The following is a 23,399-nucleotide window of genomic DNA, read 5'->3' on the forward strand; positions in this document are numbered from 1 at the left end:
ACGGACCACTTGGCTCTTCTTGGAAAAAAGATGGGTAATGTCAGATCTTGTCACTGTGGTCATTCATGTTAAAAAGGTATGTACTCATCATAGTCTATGGTACGTCTATGGTGGTTCAAATAAACCACCAACTGGTGTATATAGTCAGTTACTGCATCCTAAGTACAGAGTTCATGGGTGCGGAATTACTGGTCCCCTATGAGCCAAAGTGCATCCTTAGGATTGGGTTGCATCAGCTATTTGTAATTTCCTTTGAATAGCTGTTTATGTGTAAAGTCCTTCCTAAGTTCTTAGGACAGTAGTTTCAAACTACTGATTTACTAAAACATATAGCAAACTCAAGAAATATCTTGACTTACACTATGTAATGTTGAGTTATGTAGAAAATATTAATAATTCAGGCTTTACCCTTGCTTACATTCTGAATATAATGACATTTACTTGGTGCGACAGTTCATGAGCCTTTTTAGAAGTACAGAAAATAGCTCACCTCCTCCAGAAAAACAAGGAAGGTGACATTGGTGCCCAGAATGGCTGTCAGCGTGCCCTCGCTGGTGACCAGGTGGAGACCTTTGGGTGCTTGGATGGGACACTGCTGCCTCCTGGCTGTGTACTCCATGCTTACTCCAGCTGTACAGTTATTAGAGACCACTTTCCTATAGCTGGGGGTGGAAAAACACAAAAAAGCTTATACATGTAGATATGACATGTATGTATTTTATCCATAGATATGGATAAAATACAGTAATAGTTAAAGCCAATAAAAACTTAGTGTGTTCTGTGGGTTATCCAGAGTAGCAGGAGCACTGTTTGGAAAGAGATATTACTGATTACATTTTTTATGTCATTTGTCAAAGCATGTGAGCATCATTTCCATTGTACTGGGGTGGCAGTAGAAATTGGATTGGATTGGATTGGAGATGGATATCTCAAAAGTTGGACAAATAAAACCAAAACAATATGCATGGCTAGAAATCACTGGAAGTCAATGAGAAAAAGGGTGAACCAACCCTTTTAATATTCATTCTGTGCTGTCTCAAATAGAAAATGTGAAACTCTACATATGGGTTACAACAAACACTTAACACATGGTAAGTGTCTGGAGTGTTGTTTGTATGGTGAGGGGCATAAACAGGAACATAAAAAGGGTGCCCTTTGACAAGGAATCTAAAATGTGGAAAAAATGGCTGTGTCTGAAATCACTCCCTATTTACTATATAGAGCACTAAATTTACTGTCCGCCATTCTCTTTGAGTGTCCGAATTCTGAGGGTGTAAATCCACTATATAGTGCCCTCAAAAATTCCACAGTTGAATGAAGAAAGCAGTGTCCATTGTTAACAGAAAGTAGTGTTCAGTCATTTGACATAGTTTTCATTAGCAGATGGAATCTGCCCAGTTGTCTCGGAAATGTAGATGTTCAATTTTCAATTTTCTTCTGAGCCCGTTAAGCTCCCGAACAGCTACTAAATGGCCTTGAGGTGAGGTTGTTTTGTCAGAGAGAGAACATTCTGGAAAAAGCCATAGTGCTTTACACAATCTTACACTGATCAGGGTATTGAATCTTTCATTGTTACCTTTTTCAAATTCTTGATATGACATGCAAACACTATTTCACTAACAGTAGATCGCATTAGTACCAGTGGGTTATACTTGCTGGTCCCTGATTGTTTTTAAGTGCATGTTTGATCATTCAGCCCACAGTCCTTTTTGTCCCTGAGAAACTAATTAATGTGCCCTGAGCTATTCAACTCAAATTCACCGTTCATTTTACCCAATGCCTGCGCGTCCCTATTTAGAATGTGCATTCTAGTATGTTCTCGTCCTGTGCTTACCCAGTGCTGTTAAGGAAAGTCATCCCTGTGGTGCAACTCCTGGACATCGATGATGGATGGAACCAAAAGGCCGGTGTGCACTTGCCGTTGGTCCGTCTCTCATAGCCATAATCACTGTAATGATCCATGGAGAGAAAAACAGAAACAGTTATCCAATCAGGACCACAGAGGAAACACTGACAGACAAGATGGATGCAAATATTCCTGAGGCTCTGTTTGGAAAATTCAATTCTAAAATGAGACACAGACTATTACAAGTGTGACACGTACTTGTAAAATGACTGATATTACTCACAGACAAATCAGTCAAAAAATAATAAAATATTCCAAGCTGAAAAAAGATGCTCTGTATTTTAGACATACTGTGTACTGTGTCATTTAGTCTTTAAGAAAATTACAGATAATTCAGAATGCTGCAGCCAGGATTTTAACCAATACAAAAAAAGAGATCACATTGCATCATGAGATATGCTATACAAATAGTTATTATTATTATTATTATTATTATTGTCAATTACAACCCAAAGCTATGGAACATCAGGGAAGCCAGCTCGCTAAATATTTTTTTAAAAGCAAGCCAAAAACTGATCTCTTCACTTTAGCCTTTAATTAGCTGTGACTTTCCTGATACAAGCCAGAAACTCTGCACTAAAATAAGTGCAGCAGTTCACTACTTTTAAAATGCTGTATTTTATGTGATTTTATGCATTCGATGTGTTTTGTTTTTTTTTTACTTAATTTTTATTATTATTTAGTGGGTTTTATGTTCTTATTTTACATGAATTATGGCATTCTATCCCTGTTTTTATGTTCATTCTGTGTCTTTCATGTGAAGCACTCTGTGCATGTAATCTCCTTTGTTGTAAGGCAGTTTGAGCTGCATTTCTTGTATGAAAGGTGCTATACAAATAAAGTGTATTATTATTATTTTAGTATTGACTTCACAGTAGTTACAGCAACTGTTCTGTGCCTCTTTGGTGCTTTTTAAACACAGCCCACGACTTGTTTGTCCTACAAATTAAAAGGCAGAGCAGTGCTGTGTCCCCAAAATGATAGGAACAAATTGCCCCAATTAGTGCGACATGCACACAGATGCAAAAGTGTTGTGATTGTTAATGAAAGCTATTAGGCTTGAAGATTTATGATTTTGATGGTGCTTATTCCAAGAGCTGCCTCACTCAAGAGACCTGAAGATTTGGGACCAAAGCAAAAAAAAATAAATAAAAGCATCATTAATACTGCTGATAATTCAAAGAAAGCGGGTTGTGAGGATGTTGAAAAACATTCTCTGTAAATGCCGTTGTAATATAAAGACTCACTAGCAGCAGCTCCAAAAGCAGATGTGAATTATAATTTTTCCTCTGAACACTTTGTCCTTCAGGGTGGAAACGATGGCACCCATTCAGATGAAATCAATTGAATATCTGGTAATGAATACACACACTTGCCCACACACACACACACAGTTGTGTTTCCATCACTTCAGAGGACATTAGATTGACTTACATTCATTTCCTGGAGACTTACCCTAACCCTAACCATAACCACGACTTGCCTAACCCTTTTCATCATCTAACCTTAACCTAAACAACTCAACTTAACCTCAACTTAAATCAAGTCTTCATCCTAACATTTAATGAATTACATTATGGGGACCATATATATCCTGTTTTGTCCCAAAAAGGAAGAAAAGTCCCCACAATGTGTAAACAGATTTCTGTCCCCACAGCATGAGTAATGTATGTCACACACACACACACACACACACACACACACACACACACACACACACACACACACACACACACACACACACACACACAGACAGACACACACACGCAGAAACATGTTTAAGCAGTTGACTGGTTTCCATTTAGCAGCAGCCTCCAAGAGGATCTGCCAGAGCTGCTCTACAGTTATAATCTGGAGGATGTTATCCATGACGGTGACCTCTTATCTTGCAATCCCTCATTTAAACCCAGTTTCCTTCCTTATGTATTTCCTCTATCTGTAAGGCTGAGGATCAGAGCCAAATACATGAGAAATACCTGGGTTAACACTTCCTTAGCTAACTTCTGTTATTTATTGTTCTCACTTTTGTTATCTGTCCTCCCAATGATGGCGAATTCCGTGTTATCCAAGAATTCCACAGTGTACAAATACAAAGATCAAACTGTGAAACGTTTTAACCCCAGAATTTAAAAAAGTTATCACATTTATTGGCTTGTTTTTTCTTGTTTTGACTGATGAATGCAACTTTTTAAAAGCGTATTTATCTCCAGTTCATTTACATGACTTGTCTCCTTTCCTCTAACAACAAAGATTTTTTGCACTTACTTTATTCTGTGATTTTTCTTGATCTACAATGAATTAATGGTTGCCAATGATATTTTCATTGTAGTGTAGTGTATCACAGACATGTCTGTTTTTTCGTTCTTTTTTTGGTGTTATTGGTTAGGAATAATGGCTTAGAATTGCCCACACAGCTCACAGTAGGAGTTGTATAGGGACAAAAACTAAAATTAACTTGTGGATGGTGGTGAGAGAACTCGAAGAACAACTCCATTTTGCCTTCTCCTTGTTCGAAATTTTAATTGCAGTGGCATTCAAAGTTACAGTTTGGGTGACGTCTGTCAGCACACATATTGCATCATTTCCTGCACATTGATTTCTTGTATACTAACTGTAAAAACAGTATACTATGAAAATGAGTACATAGTTCATACTGGGTATTATTAGTATGTAGTTATTGGGATGGGTCACTGTGTCAGTCTTTTGCTCCCATGTGCTGAACATACAAACCAAAAAAGTACAATGTAAAGTGCATTCTGAAAGATATTGATGTGGGGACTCGATTTACACTCTTATTCAGACCAGATCAGGAAACTAACAATATACAGTACAGTTGTAACATGTGGAGGGAGACACACTGACTCTTCCTTAACACATGATGTAAAATTCATCACTGATTTAGGGTGCAGTTGGGTATTTAGGACCTTGCTCAAATTCACGTCAACCATACTTGAAAGGAGAGAATTTTTGCCCTCTTCTTCTTGAAATTAACTCGTCCCAAGCAATGTTGGAATTCAAACTCACAGCTTTGTGATGCCTTGCTTGTGCAGAAAGATCATTTAAAGGGGAAATCCACCAATTTGATATTGCACTCTAAAGTTAAAGTTGGGGGGCTCACAAGAGACAGATTTAAAAAATGGAAGCAACAGAGTCAGAGGTGACTTTAAGTCCCTAGTTTAGGTCAGGTCTACATTTCCCATAATGCAAATAAATTGTATCTTTTCTTTAGACCCTCACTAACATGTCAACACCCACACACACCATAATAAGTTGGGCATCATGCACGACAAAATTCTGGGGGCATGGGGGTCCTTCCCCAGAAAAAAAGAAACTAATGATGCAATTATCTGCAATTTGTCATATATATTCAAAGACTTTGGGGGGGGTTATTTTAATACTTCACCAAACCAGTTTTTGTAGCTCAGTAATATCCCCCTTTATATTAGGGTAAATACTGTATATTTATTTAGAGATTTTCAAGTCAATTATTTGTGCTGTTATGGTTATTGAAAATGACACTCATTTATTCACTCACGTCTACACTAGCTCCTGCACTGCTGCCAGTTTTCTTGAAAAAGAGCTAAATCTTCTCTGCGTCACCCAAAAATGTTAAGCGGCATAAATTCCAGCCCGTTCTCATTCCCAGGGCGTCAAATACGCCCCTGTATAAAGACGCACAAGGTACCCTTCAGTGTTGGTATGGGATGCACAGGGCTGCCAGAAAGCCTAAAGGAAATCAGGTGACGTAGTATAACGAGCGGCATAAAGAGGGAGAAAGTCCACCTGTGGCAGTGGTGGGGTGGATGCATGAGTACAGATGCTCCATGGCCAATAAAAGCTCAGACTGAGCAGCAGTAACCTGTTTTCCAAACTGCTCAGCCGCTTTGAAAGATTCATCATCACCATTAGCCTAAGTACATATAACCTATAACCACACCTAAACACACTGATATAACTAGAGGGGGGGAGCAATAATAGCCAAGTGTAGGATTTTCATGCATTGCAATGCATTTCTTGCATTTAATTTTCAGACGTTTTAAAAAGGGATTGATGCTCTACTAACCACTTCAGCAACACACCGTTAAGCTGTAGCCTCATCTACTCAAAGACTGATGTGCTGTGTGCGTGCCTACCTGCTGCTGCCAACCGACTTTTGGAAGAAACTTATAACGCAGGGAAAGGGGGTGAGTGACTTTTTGAGGTACGATCTATGACATAATCAGAACAATACATTTTACTCATAATATGAAAGGATCATAACTACATATTATAAAAATAATTGTATGTGCCCCCCCAGCTTGAATCGGCATGACGCGTCTGCTTTGTAGTGCAAGCCTAAGCTAAGATAACTCTGGTGACATCATTGGGTTTATTTTCTCAGATCAGAAAAGCTTCCTCTAGAGCCACAGAATACATTATACAAGTGTTTTCATAGGCTCAGTAGTACTCATCATGACTAGTGAACTGACTGTGTTTTGTTAAATTTGTTGGAATTCCCCTTTAGAAAGCATACAGAGAGAATGCAGATGGGATGGTTAAAAAACGAAAAGTGTACTCACCATTCAAAGTCAGCCTCTGTACAGTCACAGGGGCCCGACGTCATCGACACAGAGTACATCTTTCCCATAACGCACCTGGACGTGGGCTTAAGCTTCCGGTAGATTCTTTTCACTCCCATGAGGCACGGATCGCCCTGCGGCCCCGATTTCAAGAGAGAAACGAGAGGAAAGTCACACGGAGAGAGTTTCAAAAATGAGCTGCTTTTGTAACTTGCCACCATAAATAATTTACACGATGCAACCAACCATGTGTGCATCACACTGTGTGTGAAAAGCACTGTTGCCTTGCTTAACTTCAGCTCATTGTGCATTCCTGTTCAGCGAATGTTTACGGGCTCGTGCTGTGTGGTGTGCTAAACTCAACAACTGTTCCTCCGTCGCAAGTGTCACACTGGAGAATGTGCTCCTTGAGTTCATTTTTAGAGATTTTTTTGTGTGATATTGAGATGAACGAAAAAGAAGGAGCTTCAGTCGCAAAAGCTGCCAGCAGCCAATCCATTTTTAGCCATGTAGCTATGCGTGGGAAGTGAATATAAAATCAGCTGGAGTACAAAAAAGATGAGAAGATAACACCAATCTGTCTGACTGCATCCTCCGTCCTACACTGCTGCTCTGTTTCTATTAACAGAACATTCTGTCTTTGTGCATTAGGTGTCAGTAGTGAGATGCTTAAAAAATCTGGCTGTATCCACAAATAGACTCCCAGCTCCTGAAAATGTCCTTACCTTTCCCAGCGGTCTTAAGACTCAGACACTGTCCTATGTTTTGAGGTAGTGCTTCGGCAGACTAGGACCTACAGTACCTCTACATTTAGGCAGGTTAGCCCTGTAATTGGCTTGGACTCTCGTCGTCTTCCATGCTATATGTTTTGATCATTAGCTGGCTCTGAGCATATGGGTGTCGAAACCAATTACAGAACTGGGCCATGAATAAAGGCATGCTCTAAGTCTCTGGCTCGGCTTCAGGCCTGGCCAGGTTGAGGGGTTTTCGGGGAGGTTTAATGTATGCGGGGGGATAAGGTTGGTTCACTCAGAGCATCAGCAGGAATTGGTGGAGAATCTGCATAAGTGCTCAGGGAACAGAGAGATGCCCAGCTTTAGTCCACTCACTACACAGCCAGGCTAAAAGCAGAGATGGTCATCCAGTGATCACACCCTGACAATGGAGCCTGGCTTTTGATCAAGGGGCCTTGGTCAAGCTCACCTCTGTATCAACTAAACCTTAAGAGGCAGTGCTAGAGAGAAGACGGGCTCCACAGACTTTAGATAATTTAATTTTCCATGAAGGAAATGACATCTTACTTTGGAATAATAGCTAATTAAGTCAAATCTTTAATCCTCTTTAGGGGTTTTGTTTATGCAGCAGAATAGAGGTGCATCCATAAGCTAAGTGTGCTCACATTAGACACATAGGTTGTGTCTGAAATCACTCCCTATGTGTTACATAGAGCACTATATTTACTCTCTGCTATTTTATTTGAGTGTCTGAATTCTATATGCACTATGTAGTACCCTCAAAAATCCCTCTTTACAAAGCACACTATACAAAGCACACTGTTTATGGATGCAAAAATTACAGTCGTGCCAAATTTCACCTGTCAGTGATGACGCAAAATGATGATTGATTGATGAATGATGAATGATTCATAAGTGCTCATTACTGCTCACTATGAGTATTATATAGGGAGTACCAAATGAGTGCACAAGAGAGTGATTTCGGATACTTAAGTTATCCAGCACTGGGCACAGGCCCCGGGGACCAACGGATCAGGGGGCCCCTAAACCTTTTTGCACTGATGGTTAACATTTCTTATTGGAAAGTCAAAGAGTCAAAAGTAGGTATTTATTTCTTTTGTTCCTGGTCCTGATGTGAATTTTTTTATATTGAGCATCAGCCAATATAAAGTCTGATCTGATATTATGTGTATTTTAAGAACCTTTTGTGAAAATATAACCTGTATCAAAGGTTTCCTGAGATGGTTCCCTATAACTTTTTGCATAGTGTCCTATAATATTTTGTATGATATTTGTAGAGAGGAGTGTCAGTGTGGATCTGCTGTGGAAGAACGCTTGGGAAAAGAGTCAGACGGCCTCCCTTCATCTGCAGCATGAACAAAATACTTTAGCTCAAGTGCAGTTTTCAACCAACAGCAACACTTAACATTTAGGGTTAACCTGCAAAATGTCACTGAAACAGACGTGAAATGACCACTAGCCTTGTGGGAGTTTGCCGCTACACATTTGTGCCAAGGGGCCCATCAACTCATCCATCAATGTCAGTCATGGTGTACAATTTTTTTTTTTTTTTAACCATTTTTGAACGAGATTTAACATAACATCTGGTAACTTATAATGAAGCATTTTAATTTAGGAGCTCCTAAAAACACACAGACACACTAGCCCTATTCCCTGTCTTATAACAAAATAGTAATTGTATAAAGCAAGTGAATCTAGTTTGAGATTCTCTTCCAAATGAGCTTTAGATGTAGATTTCTCCACCAATCGTCAAAAACATTTTTAGGGACATGTGATAAAAAGTCTAGTCTTTATTTCTGTGCTGGCATGGACCATACCTGGTTGTGTAGGTGCCACGTCTGATAATCCGCCTCTGTGCACCTCCTGTTGAAGATGGACCTGAAGTCTATTTTCACCAGCTGCCATTCTGAGCGATGACTGACGTGGCCGAATATCCTGGAAAACAGCCACGCACGCTGCTGCTTGTTACATACAAAACATGCTGCAGATAAGGATCAGTAGAATAGGTGCTAAGGGATTAGACTGGTCATATTCTATGCTTTTCTTATTGTCAACAAATTCCACAAGAAGACCAAAGCCAATAATGAATTGATAATAATAATTACTACTAAGATATACCTTGTCCAAAAACTATTAAAACACATCATTGAGCCACATTGTTGTGGTGAACACAGGCACTGCAGTTTATTTAACCCTTGTGTAGGGTTCAGGTCTGTGGGACCCTTTTTTAATGTTCACTAAAAGAAAAATTGCCCGTGGCTCATTTTCTGTGAAGAACATGTAAAAGAACACATTTTCCCTGAGTGCACACTGTATACCCCACTTACACATTTACATTTCATATATGGTGTTTGGCACCACCCACATTTCCTGCAATCTGTGCCATCTGTAGTGTGTCAAACTACACAATGTTTTATGAGAAACTGCATAATGTTACTGTCTTTCCCAATCTAAACATTAAACATTTTCTCACAACAAATAGCTCTGCGTGCATGGCTCGTTATCACAATGGCAAAAGAGAATCTCTGCTCAGAGGGCCATCAGCGTCCTGCAGGAGGAGAAATATGGATGTCAAAAAATGGTGAAATCGAATGGTCTTCATGGCCAAGAAATGAAAAAGTGATGAGGATGAAACCGATGTGGATGGCGGTTACTATTGTGCAGGACATAATGTCTTCTTTTGAACTTTTCATCCCAGACACCATCCAGAAGATTTGGAGGGAAGGCGTGTTTGTGGAGAAAAGCAGAAGGAGAACGACCAAACCCATTTGCAGGCTTATTTTGGGGTTCTTATCCTGGCTGGTGTTTTGAGATCAAATAGTACATTTTTAGAATCCCTGTGGGATGCAGAAACTGAAAGATAACTTTTACGCGCAACAATGTGTCTGGAAAACTTCCACATCATCTCCAGGATTATCCGCTTTGATAACCGAGACACCAGACCCGCTCTGCGACAGAGAGACAAGCTGCAATCCGGTCAGTGTGGGACAAGTGGGTGAACCGCCTTTCCCTGTTTTACAACCCTGGGCCCAATGTCAATGTTGATGAGCAGCTTATGCCATTTAGGGCCTGCTGCCCCTTCAGGCAGTATGTACCATCCAAACCTGTAAAATATGGAATCAAGATCGGGGCTGCCTGTGATGCTGCTTCACCATATGCATGGAGCTAAGCCCCTGAGAAGAACCAAGGGATGGGGGTTGTCTTGGACATGACACAGGGACTCTGTGGTCACAACATCACGTCATAACTTTTTTACTTATCACATGCTGGGACAGGAGCTCCTCAAGAGGCAGCTGACGATGTCAGGAACACTACAAAAAAACACACCGACACATTCCTGGTGTCCTACGTTCCAAAGAAAAGGCAGAAATGTGGTACTCTTGAGTACTCGGCATAGGGATGGGAGAATCTGTGACGAGGAGCATCAAAAACCAGAACACAACACAATTACAATACCACAAAAGGAGGGGTAGGCAATTTAGACAAGCTGGTGACTGGCTACAGCTACAAAAGAAGAACACTACCCTGAACACTTGTGATATTCTTAAGTATCTTGGACATCTCAACATTTTTGTCATCTGTATGGCGTTGAACCCAGAGTGGAACAAAGGGAAGCTTTCTTGAGAAGCCGGGAAAGCCATTGGTAAGACCTCAAATCCAAAGGAGACAACATATACCAAGAATCCCAGCTTCTGCAGCCATCGTGGGGAGGATTCAGCAAGAGAACGCTGCTGCCCCACCCACCCGTACTACAGAACCACCAACTCAAGAACGTAAAGTAAGTGTGAATGATACTGTTGTGTGTGTGTGTGTCTTTGTGACACTCATACCTTGGTCTGCTGTAAGTAAATATATACATGTATATACAGTATATGTTTATGTGCAATATATGTACCACAACATGATTTATTCCACCATGTCTTGATTATAATAGATTTTTTTACAAAAAGCATTTTTATTGATAAATCTGATCTGATCTAGCAGTGGTAAATTGCAAATATGAACCATAATTGCTGTCTACATTGTTTGTAACTGAGATTAAATCAACATCTGTATAGTATTTTTACATAAATTGTTGTGGTTTTATTGTTTTAAAACCCCAATAATGTTGTGGGTCCACCAGACCTGCAAACACTTGGTGAATAACAAAAAATAAAAACACCACACAAGGGTTAAATTAATCCCACATACACCAAGCCATAAATGCTCACTAGAGCACCAAATGGCTATTGATCCCCAACAAGTGCACTATTTCCTCCGGTTTGGTTAATGTTTGCTACAAACTACAATGCCCAGCTATTTTAGGAAATTCCTGAGCCTTTTCTCCCCCTTCCAAAATGTCCATAATGGACAAGGGGGGAAAAAATGGTAAAATAAATGAAATTAAAATAATAGCAATAAGAGGGATAACAATACTTATAATGATAATATTCACAATTATGACAGGTATAACAGGTGTACAAAAAAAGGGAAAAAACAAAAATTTGTAAGTATAAGAGATAGACATACTAACAGGATGATGCATGCAGTATATTATTCTCTAACATAATATTGCAGTGAACTCAGCCTTTTGTGCTTTACCCAAACTGTGAGTGGTTTATAGAACCACACAAAAGCCCTAGGCACCCACCAGGGCCAGCGAATGCCCAGGACCATCTGGATCAAATGAGGCAGAGAACGCGACCAACCCCAGAGACACCCACAGGGACGACCCCGGTCCCTTCCCCACATATGGCCCCCAAAAAACAGGTCCCAGAGGATAGCTGCGTCCCCCGCCCCCACAAACCCGAGCTATCCCAAGCACAGCCAAAAGCCCCAGGAAGACCCCAAGACCCCCGCGGAGCACTGCAGTGCAGCTTCAAGTCTGATCATGGACATCAAAAGTTCTATATTGTAAAAAGGTTACAAAGCCTCCCCAGCATTTGTCAAAAAGTGGTGTTTTTTTCTGAGGTTAAACATAATCTTTTCTGAAGGTAAGTATGATGAAAGCTCTTTAAGCCACAAAGATAACACTAGGGGGGTCCTCACTTCTCCAGTGAACGGCTATACATTTATTAGCTGCAACTAGGGCTAATCCCTTAGTAGTGTCTCAAAAACAAAGCCAATGACCAATTCCCATTTTACCTTTGCATGTCGATCTGAAGAGATAATCAGAGAAAGGAAAATGAAAATAACTAAAAGTAAACCGGTGCCTTAGCAGGGCAGAAATGAAAGTGATCAGTTTTGTTTTACCATGGGAAGATTACTTTGCAGCACATGATAAGAGCCTAGAGGTTGTATCTGTAAGTTATAGCTCTTTCTGAACATTTTCTAAACATCCCTCTAAGTACCCCACCAGTAAACTACTTACATTTGGGACCCATTAAATATAGAATAGTGTCCAAAAAAGAATAGTGGTCGCCCAGGCATCTCGTCCATACCGATGAGAGGAAAAACCAACGCTCAGCATCCCAGGAGAGCAACAATCCCCCGCCAAAGAGTCAAGCCAAGCCGGGGCAAACACCAAGCTCCTCAGACAATGTATGTCCATGTCAACCAGGCAAATATCGGCCCCAGCATGGACAGGGGAAAAAGAGGGGGGAGGGAGAAAAGCCTCCCCACCATCAAAAGTCAATCCTGTCCGTCCACAGCTGCCTTCACCTCCTCTCTCCCGAGAGAAAAGCCACAACAGCAAAACACGAAGCAAAACCAGGGCAATTAGCCCAGGGCATTCGACTAGTTGGTTAGTCTTGTGGCAGCACGTCTGGGTGATATTTCCTCGGGTAGTTTTCAGTGTTGTGAAGGTGCACCTTCCTCCCTCTTAACTAAACTTCCTGAAACGATGGAGAAAATTGCCAGAGACAACAAAGCCATCGGTCACCGAGTCTAGTGCATTGAGGAGAAACAGCATGAGTTTGACGACTACAAAAAAGCTACAGAAGGTGAACTGAGAGAGCTGAGGGAACTGGACGATCAAGAGAAAAGAGCCCGTAGACAAAATCTGAGGCTGATTGGCTTTCCAGAAGGAGTGGAGGGGAAGAACACAGTAGCATTCACACAGGAATGGCTACCCAAGATACTCGATCTAGAAGAGGAAACCTTTGAAGTGGAATGTGCGCACAGGTCACTGCAACAACGGCCAGCAGATGGTTCCAGACCCCGTGCCATTGTGATCCGGCTCCTCCGTTTTTTTGGACACTGTCAAGATCATCGATGCAGCCCGGAACAAAAGTTCACTACAATATGGCAATTCCCATTTTGTTTGTTTGTGCCGGTTTATTATTATTATTATTATTTGTTGTTGTCTTATGCCGCAGCTCAAATTGTCGTGAGCTGGAATGAGCTAGAAACATGAAACTTAATAACTGAAGTGCAAATGCTTCCACAGAAATATGGCCACCACATGGTGGTGCTGAAATTAAGGCCCAAAAATGCAATGTTGGAAAATGCCATGCCACTCACACCAAGTCCAGTGCAATGTGCTCTACAACAAAGCCTCTTGAACCATTAAAGTCCGCCATGATGGATTTTTTGCTAATTAGCATAATGTGAAAAACAGTAAAGTGACATCTATTTTTTAAATTTGACTCTATCAACACCAAATTTTGCATAAAGCATTGCACGACTGAGATGCACAATTCTATTAAAATGAGGAAGTTCTGTCGATAAACATGGCCGCCATCAACCAAAATATCTTTGCAAAAGGTGGTCCTTAGCAGGAAATTGGCCATAACTCTTTAACGAATTGTCCAATCTTGGGAGATATCTTCAGGCCTTGTTTTGGAATAGGCATGCCAAAGCATTTTGAACACGACCCATAGGAGGCGCCACAAATGCCAAAAAACTGTACCTCAAAACCCGAATTTCGACAAATTTGGCAATTTGGCATTAGCCAAAATCTAAAGTGTCATATTTATTGATGCAAGTGGGCATGACCTGATTATATAATGGTGGGAGGGGGGGGGGGACTTTGAGTTTGAAACAAGTGTGTGCTTGGTCTCAGTCTTTCTTTAAACAGATGGTCAAAAACAAAGCAGAATCCAAGGTTATGAGATTAACCAGATAAATATTCTATCTCCAGCTAAATTGAGTGGGTGTGTTTCTCTGCTCTGACCCCCCTCACCATTCATACCAAAACATATTTATCACAATCAATCTGTCAATTAGCTCTCGAGGCACTGGACCATAGCAGACACTGTAAAAATGAGTACAAATTGATAAGAAACAGTGCATGATGGTGTTATGAAAACTAATGGTGTGTCTGCCAGCTGATTAGTCCTCGAGAACTTATTCGCAGTGCGAACCTGCCAGTATGTCTTTACACTGCCCCTTTTCCCCCAACTCTCTTCTCATTCAGACTAATGCTATGCATTTTCCTATTCCCTCTCTTCCTCTCTGTATCTCCAGCTGTGCCCTATCACTCTCCTGTAGAGCTGACTACAGAGCCGACTGTCAGAGCCGACTGTCAGTCTGTCATTTATGGCAGGTGTCATGAAACATTGATGTAATGGCTGTGGAAACCCTTTGGTATCACATCCCAAAGTCCTAAATCTCTGCTGCAATAAGGGAGTACTGCTGTGTCATACCATATGCATGCACTCCAGCTCTGGGCTATTCTAATAATAAATGTGAAAGAACACAAAAGGAATCTTCATTAATCTGGGTTCTGAGGACAAGCCGAATCATACCCACTGCTTATACCACTTTTTAATGCTGTTAAAACTTTTTTTCAAGCAAAGTTTCTTGTCTGTTTTTGCAGGCATTTGTTTTATCATTTTGATCATTTTCCTTCATATTTTTCAAATGGACAGCCACCCTGTCGCTTGCTGCCAAAGCATTGATCTCCTGTGATCATAATCTGGAGACAGCCAGTTTTGATGTTGGGTAGACCTTGGGAGAAATCTTTTTTATTCATGAAAAGGAAAACAGGCAGTCAGGAATGCTGAATCGAGCAGGCTTAGTGTAGATGCAAGCAGCACAGGCTTGGGTTAAGGCAGAGGAGAGCATGCACACGGTATGTACACACACAACCACACAGAGGCTATTTGTTGTTACTTTGATTTTTCTGTGTGATTTAAAGATTTCCATCTTGACAAATCTTTGTCACTCACGTCATGATGAGAGTCTCCTCCCCAGGCTCTCCCAGCACCCCGTCCACAAACAGAGGCGTGTTGGTGAAGCTGTACTTGTTCCACTGCTGTCCTTCGTCAAAGCTCAACCTGAGAACACAAAGAGCAGCTGCACAAGGAACCAACGCTAACACCCCGACTGTGTGCACAAGCTAATGACCCTGGGAGTTGTCTAACAACTTTATTTCATATTCTGCGCAGGGCTGAGGTGCTCTGCTCAGTGAACACTGATCAGTAGAAGCCAGACTAATTATGGCTTCAAACATTGAAAGGTGAAATTGAATGACAATTGTCAAAGCAGAATTTTCCATGACTGGTGGGTTTTCTAGCCAGAATAATATCGTCCCTCAGTTCAAAGACAAACTCATTTGCCTTTGTTTGACTAACTTAAGTCGAAGACTTCGAGCTTCCTCTGAGGGAGTTAGTCATGCTGTGACAAATGGCGTCTCTGTCATAATGACTCACCACAGGTGTCGGATGGGAAGCGGAGTGTGTCTTATTGCGACTAAGGCTCCTCCTTGGTCGAGATACAGCACTGCATACTCCTCGTCGAAGATCTGCAGGGACAAAAAAAAAAAAAAAAAGCGAGAGCGCTCACTCTGCAGTGGCTTGTTACCAGCGTGCATGTCCAACACACGTCTGCACACACCCACGCTGTATCATTCAAGTAAGCAAAGTAATAATACACCACACACACAAACACACACAGTATACATCAGGGTTAGAACTTGCTACATCAGCTTCTGAATAATTATTTTTCATTGCAGTGTTTAATTAGAAACAAGCCCCATAAACTGAAAACGCCAGGATCAAGCGAGGTAAGGGCCACCCACCAGCACTGCATGCAGGGACTGAATCAAATATCTCTTAAGACTTAATTGATTATCAAACTTAAAAACACTGGCTAGAGTATGAGGATTAAAAGCCTATATTATAAAATCAGGGAGCGTGAGTGAGTGAGTGAGGAGGAGGATATTTTCAGCGAGAGGACGGCAGGTCAGTCAGTTCATGGTGGTCCATATGGCGGTGAATCAATTGGGCACATCATTGGAAAAATTAATTATCAGGTGTGAGTCTGTAAAATTAATAATGTAACGTATTTGCTGCTTTGTGCATGTCTGTATATTTGCAGACCTTAATTGACACTAGCAATTAAAGCAAATAAAGTCAAAATTAATTTTCGCTAAGAAAATTGTAATTAATTGCAAAATACATTTAAGGGCGCCCTACATTAGTGTTCTGCAATTAATTTATTTTTTTGACTGGTGGAATATCTAACACATGCAGTTGATCATCCACCCCAATTCAACTTTAACAGTAGGACATTTTACAATAAAAACGCAACCTCACCTGTCTCCATGTGTTTCCTGCATCCGAGGTAATAAATACACTGACGTTGCTGGTGGTCAGCTCTGCGCCGATGGAGCCTGGAGGTGAGGTGGCGATTCACAGAACAGACAGAAGACAAACTACAGTAACTGTTTGAGGCTGGAAACTGCATAATGCAAACACAGGAAATGAAGTCTATTTGAAATCAAATAAATCCCAAATTTTATAAAAAGCCATTAGACGGGCAGTGGTTATACAGCTACGGGCTCCAGCCTGCAGCTGCAGACTGTGGCTGTAATTACAGTGCTTCAGAAAACCTACTGTGCAGAGCTACATTTGCCCGTACTCCTAAATTAAGCAATAAATTCAGATTATTGTATTCATCTTTCGGCAGTTCTGACCATATTAAGACGAGCTTTCCTAATGTTGTGCAGGCTGCTGTAATTGCTTTGATTTAGCCTGTAATTGGTGCCAGGTGGTTTAACACGGGGCTGGAAAGTGCTGTAAGTTTTTTCAGAGGCATTGTCACCCAACAATAACGCTGGGTGTGGTCACAGTCCAACAAACCTAACCTAACCTGACACACAGCTGTCTGTATCTTTCTCACTGATTGTCTACACCAGACAAATACGATGTATAAGGTTGCCAAATTTCATAGTCAACGGTAGTTTCATACAGCTTAAAGTCTACACCGGATTGTCATGCATTTCATGACTCTATGTGTCTTTTTTATTAACTGACATTGAAAGCTTTGTCACTGGAGTCTCCCACCGTCACTGATGGCCAAGACTGTGGTTCAGAGGCGGACTTTTTTAAACTGCTAGCTTAGGGAGCCTTCAGCAGATGCAGGAAAGGCAATGGAGAGTGACAAAATAGGAGATGTGAATGAGTGGTAGGGCTTTGTAAAAAAGTTTTTCCTATTTTCTTTCCCATGTTGGCGGTTTCTCTTTTACACCATTGTTGTTACTTTTGTTTTGCAAGCAAACTACTTTTTTTAAACCAAAAAGTTTAGGTTACTTTTAGCATCCCTAGCAGTTCTAATAACATCTTACTAAGTTAAAAGTTGCTAAGTCCATCTCATCCTTCCATTATCTATACCTGATTATTCTGTGCAGAGTCGCAGTGGGCTGGAAGTGTCAGTTACAATCACTTATTACATAGAAAAACTGGAACCTATCCCAGTTCACATTAGGCAAACGGCGTAGTCTGTCACAGGGCTGACACATATAGACAGACATTAACAGTCACATTCGCACCTTGTGACAATTTTGAGTCCTTAATTCACCAAACTTGCCTGTCTTTGTCTGGTAGCTCCTTCAGACTTGCTCCATTTTTGTTTTAAATGATTTTTTTCGGCTTTATTGCTGAAACATCACTGAATTATATCTGAGTCGATTTGATTTAAAGGGCTAAGCTAAAATTGTTCAAATCGACTGGATCAGGAGATTTTGATTATGGCAACGGCTGCACACGTAGATGCTGCGGCCTGTGGGCTAGCTCCTTCAAACTCCACTAGATTGCTGTTTTTATCTTGTTTTTTTCCGGCTTTATTGCTGAAACACGTATTACCTATTGATCGGAAAAGGAAGCCTGGGTTCGGATTAAAGAGCAGCGGACCTTGAGAAGATCCACCCAGGCAGATCAACCGGACCAGACACCACGGGGGCTGCTGCGTGATCACCCCCAGAGGACAGGAAGAGCCGGGATAGGAGCCAAGCTGGCCCAGATTGGATTTAAGGCTGCTCCTGGCTAATGTCTGGACTCGACGAAATGGCATTCAGGCTGGCCTAGCAACGTGAATTCAGGCACTGTTGTGCCCACATCTTTGCAGAGATCTGCTTCATCAACATTCTGGATCAAGCACTCAACTGGTGGACCGTGTTCCAAGCTGAAGGAGTGCAAGACTCCGGCGGGATGAGGGGAGGCAGACTCTGTTTACATCGATGATGCTTGGTGCTAAAGCGCAGTCAAAGTGGATGGACACCGTTTCCAGAGTTCGAACATTTTATGTGAAGATAATAACCGTATTATCTTCATTATCTTGTTGCTGCTGTGTTCCCCGAGACGCAAATAAAAAAATGCACTGATTTATTTCCTGGTTGTATACGTGTATGTATATATGTAAATACACACACATATATATATATATATATATCATGTGGCATGAAGAGGCTACTAACTTAATTACGTTGTACAACCTTGTGTTGTATAAATTTCAAAATCAAAATTAGGCCCAGAACTGAATTTTCTCTTAAAGCTGTGCATTCATTCTCAAGTGGGAGGTAAACCAACTATTAGACTGAGAGGTGTTGGTTATTTTACAAGCTAATTAAAAAAAAAAAAAAACAGATCTTCCGTCTCTCTGTCATTTCCCGTCACTTTTGTATCTTGAATAATGACAGATCAAACAAAATCAGTCGATTGTTCTATTTCCACATCCCTGTAACCCGTTTAATTCACAATGTTTCACAAAGGTCAAGACACCAATACTTTTAGCGTAAGCTTGGCCTTCTCCAGACACCTGAGGCGTGTGCTGATGTGTTATTGACAGTGCTGGTCCATGCGGGAGTAAATATCACTGAGGTGTGAATTTATCTGGGGGGCTGCTGATCTCATATTCCTCCATTTTTTTGTTTTCCCCCCACTGAGTCAGTGAGAGTCTTTGCTTTCTCTCCTGTGTTCTCAGGAACAATGATTCTCTGAGGGCTAAAACATGAAGATCATATAGTTTCTGGTGCTCTGGCTTTCTGTTCTGTCATTTGTCCCTGTTCAAAGGTGAGGTGACACATGCGTGTTGTCAGATGCCTATGGGAGTCATATACTGATGCTGAACAGGGACAAGCGATTGAAAACAGAAGTAAAGAGCAAAAACAGCCAAATGCAATTGCATAGAAGAACGCAGCGTTCAGAGCTGAAAGAGCCATATTGGAAACATCACTGCACTGAAACGTTGAGTGCCAAGATTTCTGAACGAGGCACATTTCTTTTGGCCTTGTTTGTGTAAGTGATTTTTTTGGTCTTTGTCTCTTCGAGTTAGCATAACACTATCTAATGCTTCCATAGATGGGGAAGAGAAACTAAAAAAAAAAAAAGGAGATAAACTACTCGATTGTGAATGCCATGGCCAATAAAAAAACGACTTGGAGAAAACCAAATGGGTCTTTTCGTGTCATATTGTGCTGGAAGAAATTTAAGCAAACCATGCAATACAGAATTCATTTCACCATCTCAATTGGATGTATTCTCTTAACATTCTTTTAGAGTTTGACTTGATTTCTGCAATATGTGTAATTTTTGCAGATGCAAATCTGCTTTAATCCCGTGAGCACCCAGTAGAGGTTCCATTCTATCAGCCAAAAAATACAAAGAGTTTACTTATTAATAACTTTGTAATATATAAAACAAAAAGGTCAGAAGGGGTTTCAACAGCGGCTTTGTTTTTTAAAGAAAACCCCTCAGAACTCCAAGAAGAAAAAGAAAAGAGAAACAACATGTCACTCAAAGGAGATTCTCTCTCACCCACCTGATGCGACAATGATCCCCGGCGCTGAGTCCCTGCTGGCTATGTTTCCAGATGTGTAGGGATTTGCAGACACATGAAGATGGAGATGTAATGAACAGTATGGCTGCAGAAAAGAAATCACAAACTCAATTATCAGCAAACAGTCACTAAAAACCTTCAGAAGACGCTTCTGAATAAAACGGCTGATCTACTTGGATGCACAACCCTCCCAAGTCATAAGTTTTATCACAAACACCATTTCCCCATTGGCTGGTCTCACCATTAATTTTGATTGGGTTAACCTTTACCGACACAATTCTCATTACGACCCAGCAAAATGCCAGTGGTGCAGGCCATGTTGTGACGGGCTGTTTAGAGGTTTATTAAAACGCTGACATTTCCTGACAAATGACTGTATAATATGGGTAGAAGCCGAGGCATGCCACAGAATTGCTAATTGGTTTATCAAAACAGGGTGATTCATTTTTATATAAAGTTATGTTAACAGAAGATGTGCTAATGCTCCTTGCAGATGATGTGCTAAAGTATGTAGCAGTGACACAAACCATCAAATCTACACTGTCACCTTAGTCTGCCTACTTTTTCATTTACGCACACATTAGAAGAGGGTGATTGAAGTGGATGTGTATGGCTTTTAATTTGTCTCAAAACCTGCGCACATAAAAACCAGGAGCGTGCACGTGATAAGCGTGCAGAGAGCAATATCTGCAAGCGGAAAACCATCCTCGCGAGGGAGCATTTCGGCACTGCGAGCAGACGAGCGGAAAAGGATGCGCACGGATACTCTTCTGTGCTCGTATCACGTGCACGCTCCTGGTTTTTATGTATGCAGGTTTTTAGACTAATTAATCGCCATAGGTCTGCTTCGTCGACAAACACCACATCTGTAGTTAAAAAGACACACTTAAATTTCCAACTTTGGCTTTTGCGTGAAAACTCAACTTAACTAGACTATGAGAAGCACCCAACTTTCAGAGGCTTTCATAAAGAAAGACAGATAAAAAAAGACGCATCTGCTTTTTTGTCTGACAATTCTTTCTCTCTGTGTTTCTTAAATGGGAGGTCAGCTTATTGGACTGAATCAAAATGGCTGACCTTTCAGCACAGCAGCCTCAGAGCACTCAGCTTTGACGGGCGCTGCTCTTTCTGAGCTCGGCCTCTCATTGCTGCTGGGATCAGTCAACTCCTGTCAAGGCCTCCCTTTGATGGAAGCGCACACATAAACATGTGTGCACGCTCGCAGATATGCAGACACTCACTAGCACACAATGGATGCTGTTGCCCCTCAGGTCTTTGCTCGGGGCCTGCAGTAACCTCCAGTCTCTGCCTCTGTTGTAGGTGATGTGCGTCTTCACTTGGTTATCCGCCTTTTGGTTGGCTAGGAACATCCCCTTTATTCCCGCTACCTGGGAAATTAGAAAGAGAACAGCTCATAGCTCCAAATGAAAACAGAGGCAGACTTCACATGTTCTACAGTAAAGATATTAGGCATTTCCACATCGACGAGTCACGTTGCAGAAAAATAATGCAATGCACTGCAAAGCAAATCACATGCCCTGTGGTGATGCAGCCACGCACACTTACCTCCTCTGTATTCCAAACAAAACCAAATACAGCCACAAACCACGAGTCGGAAATGATAGACTGTCTGGGGACGTTTTGAGTAATCAATGTGTGTCTTAAATGAATCTGACTCCTTGTAGGAGGCCCCTAGGAATAGCTCATGGATACTGAACTGAGCAGTGTCAGTCGCATCAGGCAATGAAACTCCACTTTAGTAATTGACAGATGCTTCAATCTCCTTGGAGGAGAGATTTAGCATATCTTATGTTTTGGGTGGCGACCCCAATCAAGACAGTGGATTTGATTCTATCACCGAGGCCGCAGCAAGACATCAGCAGCATCAGCAGCAGCTTAAATATTTGATTCAGTGATAGTTTTACATTTCTACATTTGGTGCTGATACGTCATTAAAATCATACCTGCATACCTTCCCGTTACAGAGCCTCAACATTAGCCGAACACATTTTTTTTCTTTTTGGATTAGGTGCATTTTGTGAAGTAATATCTGCAGTTATTCATCAAAGAAAGAAATAATCTCAGCATCCCAAAAATCTATATCCCTGGCACAATCCCTTCTCGCCTTTGTTGATGTCAGCACTTTGAAACTGCTTCCTTTTCACACAGTGTGCTCTGAAGACAGTAGCAGGGTTCTTTTCCAAATGACAAAACAAGTACATTTCATCATCTCTGCCTTCTAGCTCTAAAATATTGATCAGTGTTCATAATAAACTTGCGGGCTGGGAACTCATCAAGAAGGCCTGTATTTGATACTGTTATTTAAAAGAAGAAATTGGCCAAAATGAATGCTGCAGACTTGGGGGAGAATAGGCCTCATGTACAGCATACCAATCCAAAACTAAAGCAGAGTCAATGTACTTCCAGCACCGCATGAGACTTTGCTACTTGAAGCACAGATTTCATATCATCATTTGCTACCAGGTCAATTTTTGTTTACCTCATAGAGGTCGACCATGACGTTGCCCTCGGGGCCCATGCTGCTGACCACGTTCTCCAGAGCAAGGGTGTAGTAGACCCCCGACGTGTCCGACACGTACAGGTTGTAGGTTTCGTTCTGGTTCCACTCCTGTACAGCTGCAACCACACGGTTTTCATCCGTGCTGATCACGTGCAGGTCCTGGCAAAGAGGCAAAGGTAACACCAGTATGGGATTACAATGACAAATGTGCCATTATAACATAAAAAGATATCTTGTTATATCATGAAAAGAAGCTCATTAAAATGAGAAATGTTCTTGTTATAACGAAAAACTGAGCAGAATGTTTATTTTTTGGTAATACATTGTCAAATATGGTGTATTTAATGCTATAGTGAATTGTATTTTTTTTAAATAATATGCATTGATATTTTGAATAAAAGGCAAAAACCTATTTTAAATATGCTCTTTGAATACACCTCTTCAAAAGTAGAAAGTAATTTCTTAACATTTACATTCATTTATTCTGAAATTGGAATGGAATAAACAGCTTACCTGAATACACTCTTATTTATAGCTGACATTTGTGAAAGCTTTAATTTGCTCCTTATAATCAAAAACATGATTTCTTATGCCTCAATGAGAAATATACAGTACATACTTTTAGATTGTATACTGTTCTTACATTCCTGCTTGGTTTAATCATATCCAATAATCAGAGT

The 23,399-nt window shown here is 41.0% G+C and overlaps 1 protein-coding gene across 6 annotated transcripts in view; it reads right to left on the minus strand.

Moving 5' to 3' along the window:
* The window catches only part of LOC122873236 (VPS10 domain-containing receptor SorCS1), a 200,291-nt gene that overhangs the window by 19,503 nt on the left and 157,389 nt on the right, over positions 1-23,399 (minus strand). For all 6 annotated transcript variants that reach the window (XR_006377379.1, XR_006377380.1, XM_044189675.1 and 3 more), the window contains exons 9-18: positions 22,699-22,878; positions 21,440-21,586; positions 20,181-20,283; positions 16,679-16,755; positions 15,794-15,885; positions 15,311-15,418; positions 9,038-9,155; positions 6,466-6,599; positions 1,835-1,948; positions 491-662 (exon numbers count right to left, since the gene is read on the minus strand). Coding sequence is in view for 4 of the 6 variants with exons in the window: in XM_044189675.1 (XP_044045610.1) it covers positions 491-662; positions 1,835-1,948; positions 6,466-6,599; positions 9,038-9,155; positions 15,311-15,418; positions 15,794-15,885; positions 16,679-16,755; positions 20,181-20,283; positions 21,440-21,586; positions 22,699-22,878 (1,245 nt within the window). In the remaining 2 variants the exon portion in view is untranslated. The remainder of the gene's footprint in view (positions 1-490; positions 663-1,834; positions 1,949-6,465; positions 6,600-9,037; positions 9,156-15,310; positions 15,419-15,793; positions 15,886-16,678; positions 16,756-20,180; positions 20,284-21,439; positions 21,587-22,698; positions 22,879-23,399) is intronic.

Source organism: Siniperca chuatsi, linkage group LG3, assembly GCF_020085105.1.
Source record: "Siniperca chuatsi isolate FFG_IHB_CAS linkage group LG3, ASM2008510v1, whole genome shotgun sequence".
NCBI classification, from domain to species: domain Eukaryota; kingdom Metazoa; phylum Chordata; class Actinopteri; order Centrarchiformes; family Sinipercidae; genus Siniperca; species Siniperca chuatsi.